Genomic DNA, 20743 nt, shown 5'->3' with positions numbered 1-20743 from the left:
TGTTATGGAGTTTTCTCCCCTGCTCATCAGTGGCAAGTAGGAAACCCCAGGCCTACTGGAAACGTTAGAATTACCGACAACAAAACATCAGCATTCAAGTGGTGGTGGTGAATAATTTCGGTTTAATTCTGCATGAGAGCCAAAGAGAGCATCGAAACATGGTGGTTCTCAAAATTAGAGACCAGGTGAGTGATGTCTGAAACAGCTAGCCGAGTTAGGCTAATGAGTGCTAACACGCTAGTGAACTACCCAGAAACCTCACAGACGATTAAACTGTCCAAAGTCATTTAACTAAAGCCGTTTAAAAGGACAAATACGTGTTACGTTATGGAATAAGCAAAAAAGAGAGCGAAACGTATTTTATAGGTATTTGTCATGTCGTGCAGAAGGAATGTAGCTAATAGTTGCTAAGCTAAATGTGCGCGACCCACGATTTTAATATAACGGGTTGTGACCAATCAAGTGTACACTATTTGTTTTTAATAACCAGTTAAGTAATAAATAAATCGCGTAAGACTTTTGCGTACTTGTTGTGTTTAGGCTTGGGCAACAGTTGGTCTTGTAAGATTAACGTTAGATGGATAACATCTTTTTGTATTGCTGAGTATGAAAAAACAGATATCTGAGAGATGGTTTTGATTAAATAGTTTTGTTTATGGATTTGAATTTGAGAGTCATATGAAATTATAACTTTAACGTCAGTCTTTATTAGCTGACAACTTCGCTGAGTGCACGACAGGTGTAATGGTCGCCTGTTAGTGATGTACAAACCCATTCAGGTCATATTAGTCAAAGTAAATGTTATGTAAACTTTACTGCTTTACATATGAGATGTGTCTAGTATAAAGGAGATTCAAGAATAGTGAGACCTTACAAGTGGGCTAAAGATATCAAATATTTTGGACATTTGACCTTTGTAATGATGACTTTGCCAAAGGGGTTTTATTTGATTTCACCTGTCACATACTTTACTCTCTCAGGATAACTAAATGTTGAGGCATGTGGAGCATTTCTACTTTTATGTCTACACTGCAGTTTTTTTTTTCTGAGATGTTGTCATTTAGCATATTTATATGTGTATAATTTCTTATTTTCCTTGGAATAACGCAAGCGATTTCATGTATGTATTTGATGGATGTTTATTAGGACTGATCGTTAGGGTTTTTTCCTACTGAACCTAATACGTTTTAATAGTAAAAAATTTAATGAATAAGGTTATGTCACCATTTTTTAAAATTATTTTTCAATAGCAATTTTAATACCACAGAAAAAGCCATATGAAGTTAACTTGAGGTATATGGGTGCAAACTGCCGTCCCACAACCAAAAAACACATTTAAAACCATTTAAGTATTCAAATCTTAGGTGTTTACTAAAATATCTAGGACAGATCAGCAAGTAGATATTTTAATATCTACTAAAATCCTTTTAATATCTATTAAAACCCACAACAATATTTAAAATATCAGTGAGCTTAATATATATAAAATGCTTTCAATTAGAGAGGTGGCTTACCTGAATAATGCAATTTATTCCATTGTTGTTTTTAAAACATCTTTTTTTTTAAAGTGAAGTTAAAAAAATATATATTTATTTAAATTTTATTTGTAAATTATGAAACTTTATGAAAAAAAAAAAGTGTCCCGCATTTTCTTGAAACTACCAAAACAGTGCATGTATCTATTGAAACCCACAACAATATTTAAAATATCAGTTAGCTTAATATATATAAAATGCTTTCAATTGGGGAGGTAGCTGTCCTGAACCCTGAATAATGAAAATAATATTTTTTGCAATTTATTACATTGTTGTTCTTAAAACATCTTTTTAATAAATATAAATATATATTTATTTTATATTATATTTGAAACTTTATGTAAAAAAAAAAAAAAAAGTGTCCCGCATTTGTCACTACCAAAACAGTGCATGTTTTAGTCCAATGGCTGAGACTGGTTTTAACTACACCCCTACATTTATGATTAGGAAATATTCATGTGTCACTCTCTCTCTTGGCTCAAAGTGTGAGTAGATAGGTCCCATCATTTTGAGGTAAATGTGTTCAATAGTATGAAAACTCTGTTTGTAACTTCAGGGAATGTCACTACCAAACATAATTTTTCTATAATTAGACAGTTTTATGGGGAGTTATTCCATAACATTTAGTTTTTATGTGTGTACAACTGTTCAAAACTGTTCTAGCTAACCATGTGCTGATTAACATCTTTGAGCTAGGTTCGGTAGGTGAAGTTTCGGTAGTGTCATCTTTGGTTTTTTGTGTGTCATTCTATAAAATTGCCACAACCGTAACAGTCATGACTGAAACATGTCATAATTGTTGTAACAAAAAGCTACATATAATCCTTTAAATGTAGTATTGTAGTATGTTGTAGTATGTGGGTTAAAATTCTGTAATGTGATGTTGTTGCTATCAAAACATTACTGTCACTACTGAAAATGTGCAGTCATGACATGGGATGTTTTGTCAAAAATAAAGTATACTGAATAATCAACTAAGATGTTATGATAGTTTTTGGTTCAGTGTATATTCAAGCTAATAAATCCTTAAGTTTGAAATCAGTTTTTTTTTTTACAAAGAAAAACTGGATGCAAAATACAATAAGTCTCAAATCACATTTGAAGTATTGTTAAAATTGTAAACGTTATTGATATATCTCTGAAAACCTGTTAATAAAATAGAAAAAATATATATTTACAAGGAATATGTAAGCAAAATCTTTATAGGTCAATAATATAAATATAAATTATATATTACTGTGACAAATTTAGGGAGAGGGCAAATATTCCAAAACTTTCTGAAAATACAATATGAGAATTAATTGCACAATTACTAGAAATGTCTACCTTGGATATTATATTTGCATACATAACCACATTTGTGGAAAAAGAACATTTCCAATTCTGACTTTGAACCAATTCTGTAGAATTGCCAATACACATGGATTTCTTTCCAAACTGTTATTGTTAACTTAAAAGAGTAGTTCACTTTCAGAACAAAAATTTACAGATAATGTACTCACCCCCTTGTCATTCAAGATGTTCATGTCTGTCTTTCTTCAGTCATAAGGAAATTTAGTTTTTTTTGAGTAAAACATTTCAGGATTTCAGGATATAATGGACTTCTATGGAGTTTGAACTTCCAAAATGTAGCTTCAAAGGGCTCTAAACGATCACAGCCGTGGAAAGAAGGGTCTTATCTAGCAAAACGATGGGTTATTTTCTAAAAAAAAAAAAAAAATTATATACTTTTTAACCTCAGTGCTTGTCTTGTCTAGCTCGGCAAGACGAGCATTTGAGATTAAAAAGTATATAAGTTGTAAATGTTTTTAGAAAATAACCAATCTTTTCACTAGATAAGACCCTTCTTCCTCGGCTGGGATCATTTAGAGCCCTTTGAAGCTGCATTTAAACTGCATTTCGGATGTTCAAACTCGGGGGCACCATAGAAGTCCATTATATGGAGAGAAATCCTGAAATGTTTTCCTCAAAAACACCATTTCTTTACGACTGAAGAAAGAAAGACATGAACATCTTGGATGACAAGGGGCTGAGTACATTGTGTAAATTATTGTTCTCAAAGTGAAAATGAAAAGCGTTTGTGACAGCAACTGTCCTGAATCTCATTCAGGCCATCAGGGCATTTTTTAATAGTTTTTATTGTTTTATTGAGCCCTGCTTATGCACTTGCAGTTCATTCCAGGTGTTCACTGCAATTCAAACCCATGACCTTGGCATACCAGTTTGTTGTTCTCCAAGTTGACCTGCAGCAACAGAAGGAGAGTTCAGTATCATGTTGTTTTAGTGTTTGTACACCCTACACCTGTTTACATCACTCGGTGTGTGCAGTCTCCAGTTAGGAAGGACGAGTAGATACAGAAGAGCTCATCTCCATGGTGATGGCATTAACTAGAGGAGCTCGTTAAAGCAGACCGAACACGATCGCATCGCTTGAATAGACGATTACACCCCGTATGCATGCAGTAAAGCGCAGGCCACATGTGACAAATAGAGCCTTGTCTCGGCTTAGAGCCACTGAAGGAGTCTTTTCAAACGAAGCTTTCTTCAAGCACAAGCGTTCACTTGTTACGTTCTCACGACTCTCAGTTTGAGCTTGTCCTTCCGCTGATAACCTCAACTGAGACTAACTGGTTTAGATGAGCTAGTGGAGATTTGGGTTGATGAACTCTACATATTGTGTTGACTTGTTTTTTGTATTAGTGATTAGTGAGATGAATGATAAAATAACAACAATAAAAATAAAAAAAACATTAAAATTATACTATCTAACATGACCTGCGATTTACGAAATCTCCAAACCTGTATATTGCGCATGTAATTTGAATGCCTTGCCGACGCTGTTGTTCTCAAGGGCAGTGCGTGGTGCGAAACCTGAGGCAAATTAACACTTGGCTGTTATCAGAATTTTCTGCATCCCATTTCACAACACTCAAGAATGTGTGACTGAACACTTCCTGTAACTCGGGCATAGTGCACATACTTCCCATGAGTCACAGCAATCCTGTACTGCAGGAGATGCGGAAGAAATGTGCATTGTTCTCAACTCCTGTTTTGTTGAAAGTGATGATAAAGTATGGAAGAACTATAGAGATACTTAAGGAAATGGGTCTTTGCAGAGAAGAACTGCTGTCAGTGGTTTTCTTTTATAGATTCACTCATGGTTTTATTTGGCTTTCTTTGTCACCTGTTGGAACTGGCATTCTTTTTGTTTGTTGAAGCTGGCTAAATATTTATTGATGAATGTAAAATTAACTTTGTCCTTGATAAACCAGTAGCACAAGCTTTGCTGCTGGGAGGTACAGTGGCGTCCAGCATTAACTCGTGCCGGTTTGAAGCAGATCTGCTCTGTCTGCACCATCTGCTCTCTCCAAGTTTTGCATCCATCTTTCAGTTAATGATGAACATAATTTTTGAATCTATCATTTTGAGCTTCTTCACTGGTTGGGATTCTCCTCTACATTTAAAACAACTGTTCCTCCTTGTTAAAAATGTACCGCATTTTTCAGGAATAAGGATCTGATTATGGTTTTAATTGTTCCTCAAGTAGAGTTTGGTTTAGTCACTGTGTGAAGGTGTAGATTTTTAATATTAGAGGTCGACCGATGTATCGGTTTTGCCGATTAATCGGCACCGATAGTTGATTGGCGGAACTTTTTTGCCGATAGTTTTTCCGGGTTGCGTTCTTTGCTGAAGCGACTCACACTCTGCTCCGCTGTCATAGAGTATGAGGGGTTAAGTCCAACACCAATGCTTAATGTCAGGATTGTTACCATATATTTACATTGGTTTATATCAAGCTGGTCATATTGTTAGCCAGCAAAGTTGCAGATTTAAAGACGTAACGCGAGAAAGCAAACTGTTTATTTAGCTGACAGAAATCCTGCTGCGCCACAGCGCGCCATTCATAGTTTTACATTACATCATATCTGTCCCAAATCTTTGTTAATGTTCATAAAGACTTGACCCTGGGCTGGAAGATTGAGTATTGTGCATTTAAGCAAAATGTTTGTATTTCTGTAGCTCTAATAAAGTCTGTGTGCTTCATATAGAGCTATAATTTATGTTATAGCCTTTTCTTCAGGCCGTGGAAGCATGGTAGTTATGCACTTTGTTCACAATGCCAGTTTTCCTTGTTCTTATTTGATTTTAATAACTGATCAACAAAAATATGTATTAAAAATTAAGATAAAAATTAAACAAAACGAAATTCGTTTAGGAAGGGATTTTCCACAAATAAAAACGTACGAAGTGGTCAAAAAATTGTCGGACCCTCTCCAATTTTCCCGGCATATTGCCGTCCAATTCATACCACGTCCTTTATGACATTTACAAATTACACAAACTTCTTTCGTAATAAACATATTGAACTGAAACAAAACACAAACAAATAATATTTAAACATATTGTAAAACAGAAAAAAAATCTTGGCTACTACAACAATATATCGCTCTTTCTCTTTTCGTTTGATCTGTTCTTTAAACTAATCTTTGCCGCCTTTTTGATAATTCTTTAAGTAAACATTTGCCCGTTTGGTGATTAAATAAACTTTTTTAGACTTCCGCTTGAACTACACGCAACGCGTCCTGTGTGTGTGTGATACCTGCCAGTTGTCCGCGCAACGCGGTTTCATTAAGGGTGGGTGAAAAATGGATTCTCCAATGCATCTCAATCCTCTCTTTAATGAGGTTGTGTTTTCCCCGCATATGGCACGTGTGCGCACTAGAGACGTGGCTGGCTTCATTGCACAGAATTTGCACTGTGAGACACGTGCGCATTGCCTGACAGTGTGTGCTTCCTCCTGCAGTTTTACTTTAGATATGCCTTCATTTATGCCGTTTGTAATGCAGTACTATTAGATGCACGAAACTCGCGCACTGACAGACTTTCACTTGCGCTTTGTTTGTTCGTCCTAAAAAGCTTGATTGCAGATGCGGTTAAATGCACTTGCATTTTCGAATACTTTTATACGAAACTGATGTACAGTAGAAGCAGTCAGTTATGTGCATTCATTGAAGCCTGTTAAAGCAGCCACTGTTTATGTTACTGTCTATTGTTTTAAAAAGTAGCCTGCTTATATAATAAAGTAAATTTTGCACGAAATAAATTTGATATAAAATGTAATTAAATTGAACCTTAATTTTAAGATGGCAGTACTGACATACAGATATTCCAAATATAAACAAAAGGCATAGAAACTGCAATTTTACATATTGTTGAAATGTAAAGATTCCCACCCCTTTACAATGAGCCCATTTGTAACATCAACTAAGATTGATGAAAGCTGTAGAATAGAAGTGTTGTTTCTTGTTAGAGTGTGTTAATTTCAACATTTACTGATATATTGTTAAATTTTGAAGTTTGTTGTGTTAACATTAATGAACTATGAAATAACTTTAATGATCAATATCTAATTAATATTAATTTTTATTAATTTACAAAGTATGGTTTAGTACTTTTTTAAAAATAGTAGAGCACTATTTTAGTTGCCTTTCAGTATCCATTTTCAAAAACTATCGGTTAATTAATCGGTATCGGACAGTGTGGTCCAACCTAGCTATCGGTAAAAACCAATATCGGTCGACCTCTATTTAATATGGTGTGTAAGGGTGGGCAGTATACTGGTAGACATGATTAACCAGTAAAAAATTGTTAACCACTAGTAGGGCTGGGCAATATGTCAAAAAATAAAAATCTCGATTTTTATTAATTTATTTTTTAGGAACGTTTGACTGTTTTTGTTTGTTTTTTTGTGTGTTTTTTTTAAAAGGGATATTTTAGCCAATAATGAAAATATGATGTTTATCTGCTTACCCCCAGGGCATCCAAGATGTAGGTGACTTTGTTTCTTCAGTAGAACACAAACGATTATTTTAAACCATTGCAGTCTGTCAGTCATATAATGGCAGTCAATGGGACCCACAGCTTTGAGAGTCAGTCAGTCTATGCAAGAAACTGAACAGTATTTATATAATTTTTTTTAACTTCTGATCCACCGCAATGTCCAACTGTCCTGAGCGCGTTCACTAGGCTTGGGCGGTATCCAAATTTTGATACCGTCAAACCTTCTCCCTATTTTACCCCGGTATACGGTATTACCGTGAATAAAAAATAAAAAAATGACGTAAGGCTCAGACAGCGTCACCAAACTGTTGGCTTGTGCCTATACCGTTAAGAAACTGAATACCAAACACTACAACAATGTTGACAACTTTTATTAACAACAAATAGCAGTAAAAAAAAAAGGGGCAAATACAACAGTCAAACAGAATAAAATTAACATAAACATCCTGGGGTGCGTTTCCCGTAGAACGACATAACTCGCTGGTTAACCTCCATAGTACGATGGATTGTTGTGGAAACGAACTAGCTCACGAGTGTTTCCCGAACACAGTCGCATCTCCATCGTTTTAACCACATTAGTTCAACAATGTAGGGCAGTTGTCAATGACGTAACCGAGTGATAACGTCGGCTATTTAACTGATTAGGGATCTCAAAAATGCAGCTATATTGAATATGGCACCTAATGACTCATTTCTTTCCCCCCTGTCATTACGCTTTATTTGATGTTTGATTCATCACGGGTTCCCTCTTACGTCATACACCGGGGTTCCCTCAGGCAAAATGCACACGCACTACTCCTAAACGGTGCTTATAGAGGACGCACAAAAATACATAGCATTTATATTTAGTTTAAATGGAAGAAATAGATTGTGACGCTGTTTGCGAATGTTGTTTTGAACTGGTGTCGTGAAACACCGAATATTTGATGCGCACACTTGGTGCGTGACTCGCCATCTCTCTCTTTCTCCTCCACGCTATCACTTGATGACTTCAAATAAATTATCCACCCGCTCCTATATTTTTCTCTGATTTAGATAACTGCACCTGATCGTCATATTACACTTAGCCTATTGTAATCCTGATGAAACGGATGGTTCATTTTTAACAGCAGATTGATTCAGCTGATCTGCACATCGCTGCACATTTATATTTAGCCTATCACTCATGATTTTAAGCCAAATCCAAGCAGAAAAGAATAACTGACATCTGGATGCGACTCTCCGCAATCTCTGACAAAATCGGTCGGGTTTTCTCTGTATTAGAGCCGTTCTGAACTTACTATTCAAACGCATGCCTGGACTGAAGTTTACAGGGGTTCACCAGTTTAAGAAATGTCTGATGGTAAAAATCTGCTGCTTTTCATTTTTAAGGTATTGTTTTTGTTATAATCTACTGATTCAAATAATCAATAATAATTATTATTATACCACTGCGTGCCTAGCCTGACATGCTCTCGCGTATGAATGAACAGGCAGCATCTGTGGACACAGCGGGCGCATTAGGCACATCGTCAAATATATTTCAAAAGAAGGCGCCACGGTCCTGACCACATCGCTGTCTTTACTGGGTGTTTTTAGGGAATATTTCAATTTATTAATGTGATTGAATTAGCTATTCGTGCGGTGGACTGTCATGATTTTGGAATGATACGCATCAGAGAAGTGGGTAAACGCGAAGCCGAGCACTGCATTGCCGTGCTCATTAGCACAGGCATAACTCCCTTCAAACTTTGTAGGGAATGTCACCGTTTCTACAAAATTTACACAAATGAAATCGTCTGCCTGATGAAAAAAGTACATAAAACACGTTCATGTTTTAGAAAATGTAGTTAATATTAGCATCATTATTGATTTATCTCATCCACTCGCAAGTAATCAGAATGCATTTTTTTATTACCCGACCCACCCGACCCTCGGATATAACCACCATCCGCGCATCACTACGCATTTTTAGGCATTAAATAAATTATATTTAATATTTAATCCTTGTCTCCTATATAAGTGCATTCTTTTATGACGGTATAACGGTATTGAAACTGAAACCGTTGCTATTTTTAGATCCCGCGGTATACCATATTACCGTAATACCGCCCAAGCCTAGCGTTCACAACAGCCGGTGCATGACAAAGAGCTAGCAACCATAACTTCAGTCAATCAGGCTCAACAGTTCGGAGTCGATGAAAAGTCAACACTCCGGATGAGTTTCCACAAGCAAACATAATCTTTTAGTTTTTAATCTGTTGCAACAATCAGGATAAGCACAAGTAATTACCATTTTGAGTGGCCGTCGTACCCACAATCTTTCTGTGTAAACAATGAGTGACGTATACGCGCTACAGATCGCTTCCATGCATTTGTCTACTATGTCAGAGCACGTTGGCGCATCACACGCCAGCTGTTGTGAACACGGTCAGGACAGTTGGACATTGCGGTGGATCAGAGGTAAAAAAAAAAATGATATAAATACTGTTCAGTGTCTTGCACAGACTGATTGTTTCATGTGTTAAGACCTCAATGTATTGTCACAAGCCACAGGGTTTAATTTGGTTTTGTATGTTTTTTGACTCTCAAAGCTGTGGATCCCATAAACTGCCATTATATGACTGACAGACTGCAGCGGTTTGAGTTAAAAATCTTTGTTTGTGTTCTACTGAAGAAACTAAGTCACCTACATCTTAAAAGCCCTGGAGGTCTAATTCTATTACTATTCAAAATGGTGATTCCTCAATTTCTTAAAAAAAAAAAAATCATGGCAAAACATTAAATTCTAATTAATCGATAAAATGGGAAATAACGCCCAGCCCTAACCGCTAGAGACTTTCGCCTATTATCTCTATCAGGGTTAGAGGCTCGCATGATGTTGCTGTGCTATGTGGTCACAAAAAAACAAACATATAATTTGCTATTCGAATTGCGGTTTAAAAACAAGTGATTTTATACCGTTGAAATGCAATCAGCAGCTCAACTCATTTCGCTATATGCGTGCGCTGTCTAAGACAGTTTCTGAGCGCTGTTGGGAGAGGCACGTGCACGTAAAGACGGTGCTGCTTATAAAGCGCTGGAGTATTGAACTGAGTTGTTTTTAAATACACGCACTTGTATGCATCAAAATGCCTGTCTTTGCAAGTATTGTCATAAACACAGTAATTCAGGTCTTAAGTGAAAGCAAACAGCTGAGAAAGATAACACACCTGTAACAGTATATTGGATCTGGGCAGCTCTTAAAGTGACAGTAATCTGATATTCCTGCTGTCTGTCGTTCATGTTAATCAAACAACAAAAGAGAGAAAATCTCTTACTACTCTTAGTGCCCTATGATTTCCGCAATGGAAACGGAAATGCGAAATCCAGTCGTAATAACAGAATTTTAGCCTGGCTATCACCAGACCACGTTATGACTTCGTCATGATTCGTGGTCTGGGAACCACATGTTCATTTTCTCGTATTTGAGGCGTGGTTTACGAATGCCCAGAGCCTTTTATTGGGCGATACGAATGTCTATCAAATGCGCCTGTGCGTAGCTCATAGCCAATCGTTTCAATTATACCGGATGACGTATGTGGAGCGAACGCCAAAAGTTGCTCTTTATTCAAAATAAACTTGCGTTCTAAACAACTTAGAACACTATACACCGTGTCTACACCGGACGCGACAGTTGCCGTGCCGCAACAGCTAAAGTATAATAGCTCAAAATCGTTCTAAGGCCCAGCATATTAGCGTTAGCCGCTTATGCTAACGATAAGCTAAGTTAATAACCAACTGCTAAGGTGAGTCGCATAGAAGGTGTCATCGTCTTGCTGCTCCCTCCCCGTTCTGTGATTGGTTCCCTATCTTAGGTGAAAATTAGGTCCATGGTTTCCAGACTGACTAGAAGCGTGAATAAAATCGCGCTGCGCAAGGCAGTATGGGGACACCCAGGCTAACAGAATTTACTAAATAATGCGGAATGTCACGGAATTGGTCAAAGTTTGGATGAATTAATCAAAAGTAGATCATTACACTTCACAAATCAAACCATGATATGGACTAGTATCTGTAAATATTAAGCCGCAAAAATGCCATTTTAATATGAATCCTGCATGTTTCGCGTGTCTCTGCCGACTCACTAAATGAGGACATAAATACATGAACAACATCTCCAGAACTGCCCTGAGAGTCACTTTGAGCATTTGACCGTTCATATACATACAGAACTGTAAAGATAGTCACGGCAACCCATCACAATAAAAGTCTGGTTTAACTTTAAGACATTGTGCCAGAAATAATATTTCTCTCGTTCTACTAAAACTACTACTAAAATGAAACAAACATTATTTTATAGGGTATAATCAAGCAACATTTTAATTTGAATAGTAAATCCCATTTGTTGGCCGAAAAATATGCTATTTTTAATAAGTAAAAGATAAATGGAATTAATGTTTTATGTTATCATTTGATAACCAGAAATTTTTAAATACACAACAACTTTTCATAAAGTTTCATGATTTAACCATTAAAAAGGAGTCAAGAAAAATTTAAACGGGGGGGAAAAAAACAGAATCCAGAAAAATTAAAACGAAATTTGGAGGGAAAAAAAACGAATTTCATAGTGCCCTATACTCTTGATTAAATCACTTTTGTAACTTTAATAAGAAATACTGTATATATTTAATTTACACAGTGAAGAATATGCATTGTTTAATTTGCACCCTTAATTTTTTTTATTTGATTCCTCAGTGGTTGCTAAATGTTCTGTCATTTATTAGTTATATAATACAGCATGTAAGCCGTGCTTAATCTTTGTTTTTGTTAACAAACATTATGTAAGCTAGTTGTCATTGTAGTCTGTTTTATTGTTGTTGTGATTTTAATTAGGAATACCAATGAATACATCTTTTGTTTTAGTCTTAAAAAGTGAAAGGTGTATAAATGTAAGAAAAACAGACAATTATCTTTTCTTGTAAAACGTGACAAGATCGCAAAAAAAGTGAAATCCTGAGCAAAAGAGAAACTCCCGTTCACAAAATTCAAACCAAAAATAACACTGCTGATGAAAAAGAACAGGTTGAGGGTTAACCACTTTCGTTACCACTATGATAAAAGTTAATCAGCATGCATTAATTAATGTTGTAGCAAAAAAAAAAGCAACCAAATTATGTGCTCCTCTGACCGACTGAGAAAGTTAGTCACAAATGAGCGTCCAGTGGGAAGAATGAGACTAGAGCCCTGAAGAAACAAAGCTCAACCTTATTATAATCTCTTCGTTATAACACAAATGTTTGTTTACCAGAATGAAAGCATGTTTTCTTTAAAATCATTGTAAGGGAACGAAAATTGACGAGTGATTAAAGAATGAAGTGTCAATTTGCACTGCAGCTCAAAAAGACAAAGCGAAGAGGCAGAGGCTGGTTTTATTTAGAATCACTCTTGAGGATGCACTTACATAAGCAATACGCAGGCAGTCTCATGACAACACTACCTCAAGGTGTTGTTGCTTTAGTTTTCTGTCAGAAGTCTTCGGGGAAGAGATTCAACCATGTTTTTACCCAGTTATTGCAAACATTATAGCAGACTTTGCGTTTCAGGACACATCCCAGGTCACAGTTCAGATTTGGACTGTGCCATTTTTCTCAGTATAAGTTGTGTGACTTAATGTTTGTGTCTCTGTCTTTCAGCCTGCCCTGCTAAAAGCTATTTTTAATGTTGATCCGGATGAAGTACGCTCTCTCATTTTTAAGAAAGAGGATGTGAATGTACAAGTAAGATTAAAAAAAACAACAACAACAATTTTGTCATTCCTGTAATTGATTCGATTTATAATAAAGAAACTCTTTCTTTCTTTCTTTCAGGACAATGAAAAAAGGACACCGCTGCACGCAGCTGCTTACCTAGGAGATGCTGAGATTATAGAGCTCTTGATTTTATCGGGTAAATTCATCTGGAATATTCATCAGAATGAAACGCATTTTCTGAAGCTTCTCGTATCTCCTCCCTTTGATTCCAGGTGTCTTCAGATGTGGCTTTGATGTATTGTTATACTGTTATTCATGTTTTGCTTGTGATGTAGGGGCGAGGGTGAATGCCAAAGACAACAAATGGCTGACTCCTCTGCACCGCGCCGTGGCATCCTGCAGCGAGGTATTACAACCACAGACACACACATGGATTCTGTAGGTTTTGCCTAAACTCTGTTTCCTGAAGAACAGAATTGTCACAATAACAATTTCTATGGTCAATGCTAAAACTGAGAGACAAGTTTTGACATCACAGCAAAAGCTAATATGGATTTTTTTTTTTTTTTTTTGAAAATTGTAATTATATAAACATCTACAGTTTAAATTAAATATAATGCAAAATATAATAAAATGTAGCCTACAAGTGTTCAAGTAAATTACCTAAGTATTGCATGTACCAATTATTAAAGTGAACCTTAATAAAATAAGGGAAAAAATATGAGCAAAGGAATAAATCAAATCAATATAACATGTAACATAAATGCTCCTGTTAGACACATACAAGTCTTAAAAAGGTCTTTCAGAGCAGAAAGTCTTTAAAACATGCATGCATTGCAAAAAAAAAAAAAAATTGTGGATGAAAAGTATAAACATCTTTAATTTTTTAGGAAAATGACTAATCGTTTCACTAGATAAGACCATTATTTTTTGGCTGGGATCCTGTAAGCCCTTTGACCCTCTTTGAAGCTTCAACTCACTGATCCCCATTGAAGTCCACTATATGGAGAAAAGTACTGGAATGTTTAATTCAAAAGTCTTCTTTTCTATGCGACTAAAGACAGAAAGACATGAACATTTTGGTTAACATGGGGTTTTATTCTGGAAAATAACTAATCCTTTAAGAGAACATATTGATATATATCTTTACTTGGTCTTTTAAAAGGTCTTAAATTTACCCTAATAAAACCGGGCAAAAACCTTCTATCTAAAACTTTAGGCACTGATATTTTTGACTTGGGCTTATGTGTTAAATAACAGTTTGTGACTTAAAGTTGTGAAAGTATGCAACCACAAATTAAGGGAACACAATTAAAAAAGTAATGCTTCAGGTTATTAATTGGTCTCTTCATGTGACCTTGTGTCTTGCAGGAGGCAGTGCAGGTTTTGTTGAAGCACTCTGCTGATGTGAACGCTCGCGATAAGAACTGGCAGACTCCTCTACATGTGGCAGCTGCTAACAAGGCGGTCCGCTGTGCTGAGGCCTTGGTGCCGCTGCTTAGCAACGTTAATGTATCAGATCGGGCTGGGCGCACAGCTCTGCACCACGCTGCCTTCAGTGGCCACCTGGAGGTCAGTGAACAGCCATTTGCATATGTGTGGGCTTGTTGAAATTATGGTTCAGAAATTATAAAGTACTTCGAGGTACAATTGAGAGATGAGTACTTAATCATTATTTAAGTTTAGGTGTTTTTACACACTGCACATGGATTGGTTAATTAATGTAAAGTATGCATATTTTGTATATTTTTGTCAGATGGTGAGGTTACTGCTATCCAGGGGAGCAAATATAAATGCGTTTGATAAGAAGGACAGAAGGGCAATCCACTGGGCAGCATACATGGGTGAGACAGAGTGATTATTTGTTTTCCAGCCCTTTGCACAATCATATGGGGGATCTATAAATGCAAAACACTTTCAAATTCTCAAGCCTTCCTTTTTTCTGTGTCTAAGGTCACATGGAGGTGGTCAAACTGCTGGTGTCTCATGGTGCTGAGGTGACATGTAAGGATAAGAAAGCTTACACACCTCTCCATGCTGCAGCGTCCAGTGGGATGATCAGTGTAGTCAAGTATCTGCTGGACCTAGGAGTGGATGTGAGTGTTCACATTGTCATGCTTTCTTCAAATGCATGTCTGCTGGGTGATATTGAATATGTACATTTATAGATTTTGCAGAATTGTGAGTATCATGATGGCCTTTAAATGGTTAGTTCACCCAAAAATGAAAACCCCATGATTTACTTGCCCACAAAGCATCCTAGGCTTATATGATAAATCTAAATAGAGTTATATTAAAATATAAGGGTATCAGGGTTATATTAAAAAATGGCCTGTCTCTTCCAAGCTTTATAATTGTAGCGGGCAGGTGTTTTTATATAACAGTCCAAAAGAAGTCCAATAAAGCGCATCCACCCATAATAAAAAAGTGCCTTACGCAGCTCCAGGGGGTGAATAAAGATCTCCTCTAGCGAACTGAAGCGTTTTTGTAAGAAAAATATCCACATTTAAAAGGTTATGAACTGTTTTCTCTAGCTTGAGCTAACAGTCCAGGCAGATGACGTGGGATGTCGGCGTAGGGCATGCACTGGTGAGAATATGTTAGTCTCGTGAGAACCAATGTTTGTTTACAGGAGCAAAGGAAGCAAAGTTTCCTTACTTTAGCAAAGAAAAGCAGCCTCCTCTTGGCTGAAATTCTCACATTTTTCATGACCAATTTGTGTTTCGTTTTGCTCTCTCCTCTGCTCTTCCGCGTTCGTCACTTCTCACTGGAGCATGCACTTAGTGCTGTCTAGAGGAAACTATTTATAGCATTTTAAATATGGATATTTTTCATAGAAAAATGCATAGATTCCTAGAAGCCAGGGCATTTTTTAATGTAACCTTTTAATAATTGGATTCGCCAATTATGTCACCTATGATGCCTTGAGGGTGAGTAAATGATGGGCTTTATAAGCTTTTTTTTAAGCTTTATAACACCAATCTCATGACACCAATGTTATGGTTTCTCCTCGACTTCTAGCTAATGAATAACAGAGAGATGTTTTAATTCGTGAAAACATGGCAGCATGTTTTTTGTGTATTTTCACAGAGTTAAATGGCAATTGTTGCAAAGATGCTTCAGTTATGTGCTTGTTCATATTGATTAGAGCTAGTGCCATAATGATGATGATAACCATTTTGGCAGTGAGCAAGTTTATTTTTCCTTTTTAGTTTGTCAAATTAACAAAATGGCAGTTAGTTTGATTTGACAAGAACATAAAATGTATCACTCACAGCGTGGTTTGCTTTCACAGGCATTTGTACTCTTTTGAGTGGTTTGGTCCAAGTATGGTTCAGACGGCATCATGCTAACCTTTTCATCTAGAGATCCACTTCAAAAGCACTAAAAGAGTAGACTGCTGTGCTTATGAAAAACACGTATAGCTAACTGGGCTGAACCACAATGCTTAAATTGGTTGCACTCCTCTGTTTAATCTCATTCAGTCACATATTCTGTTAGACAGGTTTGTAATTAAACTGCAATGTTAATGTTTGAACTGGACATTTAAAGTGATAGTTCACCCAAAAAATTTAAATTCTGACATTACTCTGACATTATTGGAACTGGACATGCTTACAGATGAATGAGCCAAACGCATATGGGAACACGCCGCTGCATGTGGCATGCTACAACGGTCAGGACGTGGTCGTGAACGAGCTGATCGAGTGTGGCGCGAATGTGAACCAGGTTAACGAGAAGGGCTTCGCACCCCTGCACTTCACCGCCGCCTCACGGCACGGAGCACTCTGCCTTGAGCTGCTAGTGGGAAATGGAGCCGATGTCAATATCAAGGTGGGATCTCTGTTATGGCTGTGCATGTGACAAAAATCACCACTTAAATCTGTTAATTGATTGTTGCTTATTCTTTATACAGAGTAAGGACGGTAAGACCCCTCTGCATATGACTGCAATCCATGGGAGGTTCTCAAGATCTCAGGCGATTATTCAAAACGGTAAGTCTTCACTTTTGAATTTTTATTACTGATGTGCAAACTTGCAGTATCTGACAGCGTCTTGTTTCTTTTGTGTATAGGTGCTGAGATAGACTGTGAAGATAAGAACGGGAATACTCCCCTGCACATCGCAGCTCGATACGGACACGAGCTTCTCATCAACACACTGATCACTAACGGAGCTGATACCGCCAAGTAAGAATTTCCATTCCCATGAGCTTGTTAATTACTGAATATAACAGCTTTGTTGGAAATCTAAATGTAGGCAAAATTCATTATTTAAACCTCTTTGAGAACCCAAGAATGTTGTAATTGATCCCACATGCACACATAGTGAGATGCTCCCATCTCTCTGGTTGTAACATTGGATCTTTCTCTTAGGAGGGGAGTTCATGGCATGTTTCCACTGCATTTGGCTGCTCTTAGCGGCTTCTCAGACTGCTGCCGTAAGCTGCTGTCATCTGGTAAGCTGTATCACTGTTCAGATAGTCAGCCAGTGCACTTTTTGTGCATGGATTACATAATTTATTGCTGTGTAATAATGTTCCATTTTCCTTATAGAGATAAACCCTTATAAAGCAAACCTCTGTCTTCCAGGCTTTGATATAGACACCCCTGATGACTTTGGAAGGACCTGTTTACATGCTGCTGCTGCCGGCGGGTGAGATGATTTATTTATTTTTTTTATTAATTAAATATACAAATTTAGATGATAATCTTTGCTCATGGTTGGAACACAACATTAAAGTGATAGTTCACTCAAAAATGAAAATTCTGTCATTAATTACTCACCCTGAACTCAACCTTCGTTCATCTCTGGAACATCTCTGATCCTGCATAGACAGCAACACAACTGACACCTTCAAGGCCCAGAAAGGTAGTAAGGACATCATTAAAAATAGTCCTTGTGACATGATGTCTTTTTTACTTTTTTATGATGTCTTTACTACCTTTCTGGGCCTTGAACATGGTAGTTGCATTGCTGTCTATGCAGGGTCAGAAAGCTCTCAGATTTCATCAAAAATATTTTAATTTGTGTTATGAAGATGAACGAAGGTCTTACGGGTTTGGAACGACATGAGGGTGAGTAATCTCAGAATTTAAATTTTTTGGGTGAACTATCACTTTAAATGTAAAATATTCCAGAAAATTGTATGAAAGTTTGTCAAACGTTTAGTAATATTAGTTTTATATGGATTAGAATTTCAGTATCTAATCCAAAATGTCTTTTTCCACCCCAGAAACCTTGAGTGTCTGAATCTTCTCCTCAACACGGGGGCAGATTTCAACAGAAAGGACAGCTTTGGAAGGTGTGTTTACATTTACACTCCAATAGTCATTCATTATGCTTTTGGCTTTGATTATTTTTAGGGGTTTAAGTACATAGCGCTGAAACCCTATTGTAATTGTTAGAATGGCCAAGCAATCTCCACGCAAAATTGGTCAGGCACACCTGGGGGTGCAACAGCAAGAAAAAGTTAAACTTTTAACTCTGCGTCTCAAAGGGATGCCAAATAGTTCAAAAAGGGGAAGAGTAATAACTTTTGAACAGAATGAGATATCTTCGGCAAACTCAAAACATGTTTGTAAGAGCTGAATCTAAGGTCACATGAAAACAATTGCAGATTTTGGCCACTTGGTGGCGCTATGAAAGGGAAAACCGTAAAAACAGCCATAATCACTCAACTGTTTGTCCTATTGCCATTTGCAGAACGAAACTCGTGGGCCTGTTTGATTCACGGCCCTAAAGGTCTGTGAGAAATCGGCCACCGGGGGGGTGATATTGCATTTTTCAAGATGTAAACTGTTGTAAATTGCATAGTTTTTTTTTATACACACACACACGCACAAAACTTTGCCTCTAGAACCACTGCTGTCAATCAAACCATTTGTTAAAGGATTGAGAGGATGTAAAAAATCTACTAGTTTTCCGCTCAGTCTGGGGAAAAAAACTACTGCAGTACAATTTTCTGTACTCTCTAGGTCAATAATTATCAAAAAAATGTTGAAATTTACCCTTTGGGAAGCTATAACAGGGTTGTTTAGAAAAGGGGCCAGTCAAAATTCATCCTGAAGCCTAAAGGAAAACTCAAAACTTCACAAAACCTGGTGAGCTCATACAGAGTTTTAGGAAGATCAGACCACATCTGACACTTTAATGGTCATAAATGTTAAAAACATTATATTTTTATGGCAAATTACCTTTATTTATTTTTTTTAAATCATAGATTTAAGTGGTTACAGGCTTGTTTAATAATATGTAATGGGTTTTTTTTCCATATGTGCTTAAATGCCTTAAAGTGCTTGAACCCCTGTAATCGCTGCTTGCAGCTATATTTGACTTTGAGGCTTGAGTGAACAATCTCTTCTTTAGGACACCTTTGCACTACGCAGCTGCAAACTGCAACTACCAGTGCCTGTTTGCTTTGGTGGGTTCAGGAGCCAATGTCAATGAGCTTGACAAGAGGGGCTGCACCCCCCTCCACTACGCCGCTGCTTCTGACGCAGATGGAAAGTAAGTTACCGCATTGCATTTGAGTGATTAGTGTGGATAACTTGTTAAATGAGAAGTTTCACTCACCCTTTTGTCATCCAAGATGTTAATGTTTTTCTTTCTTCAGTCTTAAAGTAAATTTTGTTTCTTGAGGAAAACATTTCAGGAATTATCTCCATATAGTGGACTTCAATGGTGCCCCCAAGTTTGAACTTTCAAATGCTGTTTAAATGCAGCTTCAAATGGCTCTAAACCATTTGATCCCAGCGGAGGAAGAAGGGTCTTATCTAGCGAAACGATCGGTCATTTTCGGAACAAATGGACCATTTATGTACTTTAGAACTTCAAATGCTCGCCTTGTCTCAACTCGGCGATGCACATGCGTAGTCTGTGTAATCCGGGTCCAGTACAGTTAGGGTTATGTCAAAAAACACCATCTCGTTTTCTTCTTTAACTTCAAAATTGTCCTGCATTGCTGTTTTACCTTTTTTTGTAAAGGGTGTTTGATCATCTTTGCATTTTCACTTTGTGAAGACTGGGTCGGTACTTCTGCACTGATGTAGGACGATTGTGAAGTTGGGGAAAAAAACAAGATGGGAGTTTTTCGACATACCCTAACTGTCTTGAACCGGAAAACAGAGGTCAGATCTAGACAAGATAAGCATTTGATGTTAAAGTATATAAATTGTCAATTTGTTTCGAAAATGGCCGATCGTTTCACTAGATAAGACCCTTGTTCCTCGGCCGGGATTGTTTAGAGCCCTTTGAAGCTGCAATTTGGAAGTTCAAACTTGGGGGGCACCATTGAAGTCCACTGTATGGAGATAATTTCTTAAATGTTTTCCTCAAGAAACACAATTTCTTATCGACTGAAGTAAGAAAGACATGAACATCTTGGAAGACAAGGGGTTGAGTAAATTATCGCTAAATGTTTGTTCTGGAAGTGAACTTCTCCTTTAAACAACATTTATTCACCAGTCTCTCTTGTTCATTAACTAGGTGCCTGGAATATTTGCTGAGGAATGATGCTAACCCAGGGATCCGAGACAATCAGGGCTACAATGCAGTGCATTACGCCTCTGCTTATGGACACCGTCTGTGTCTGGAGCTGGTGAGATGACTTAAAATCATGTGATTGGGTCTGTTTTTAATATTTTCAGCTAACTA

At 37.1% G+C, this 20743-nt stretch overlaps 1 protein-coding gene across 1 annotated transcript in view; it reads left to right on the top strand.

The window, feature by feature from the left end:
* The window catches only part of ankrd28b (ankyrin repeat domain 28b), a 34372-nt gene continuing 13629 nt past the window's right edge, over window positions 1-20743 (top strand). Inside the window, exons 1-15 of the mRNA XM_073846759.1 lie at window positions 1-185; window positions 13031-13114; window positions 13205-13283; window positions 13423-13493; window positions 14459-14659; window positions 14844-14931; window positions 15041-15183; window positions 16709-16921; window positions 17004-17082; window positions 17163-17277; window positions 17464-17546; window positions 17680-17743; window positions 18324-18392; window positions 19457-19597; window positions 20576-20687. Of these exons, the coding sequence (XP_073702860.1) occupies window positions 159-185; window positions 13031-13114; window positions 13205-13283; window positions 13423-13493; window positions 14459-14659; window positions 14844-14931; window positions 15041-15183; window positions 16709-16921; window positions 17004-17082; window positions 17163-17277; window positions 17464-17546; window positions 17680-17743; window positions 18324-18392; window positions 19457-19597; window positions 20576-20687 (1569 nt within the window). The 5' untranslated portion in view covers window positions 1-158. The remainder of the gene's footprint in view (window positions 186-13030; window positions 13115-13204; window positions 13284-13422; window positions 13494-14458; window positions 14660-14843; window positions 14932-15040; window positions 15184-16708; window positions 16922-17003; window positions 17083-17162; window positions 17278-17463; window positions 17547-17679; window positions 17744-18323; window positions 18393-19456; window positions 19598-20575; window positions 20688-20743) is intronic.

This window comes from Garra rufa, chromosome 9 (assembly GCF_049309525.1).
Source record: "Garra rufa chromosome 9, GarRuf1.0, whole genome shotgun sequence".
Lineage (NCBI taxonomy): Eukaryota > Metazoa > Chordata > Actinopteri > Cypriniformes > Cyprinidae > Garra > Garra rufa.
Note: the sequence above shows the minus strand (reverse complement) of the source record. Positions and strands in the feature narration are given on the sequence as shown.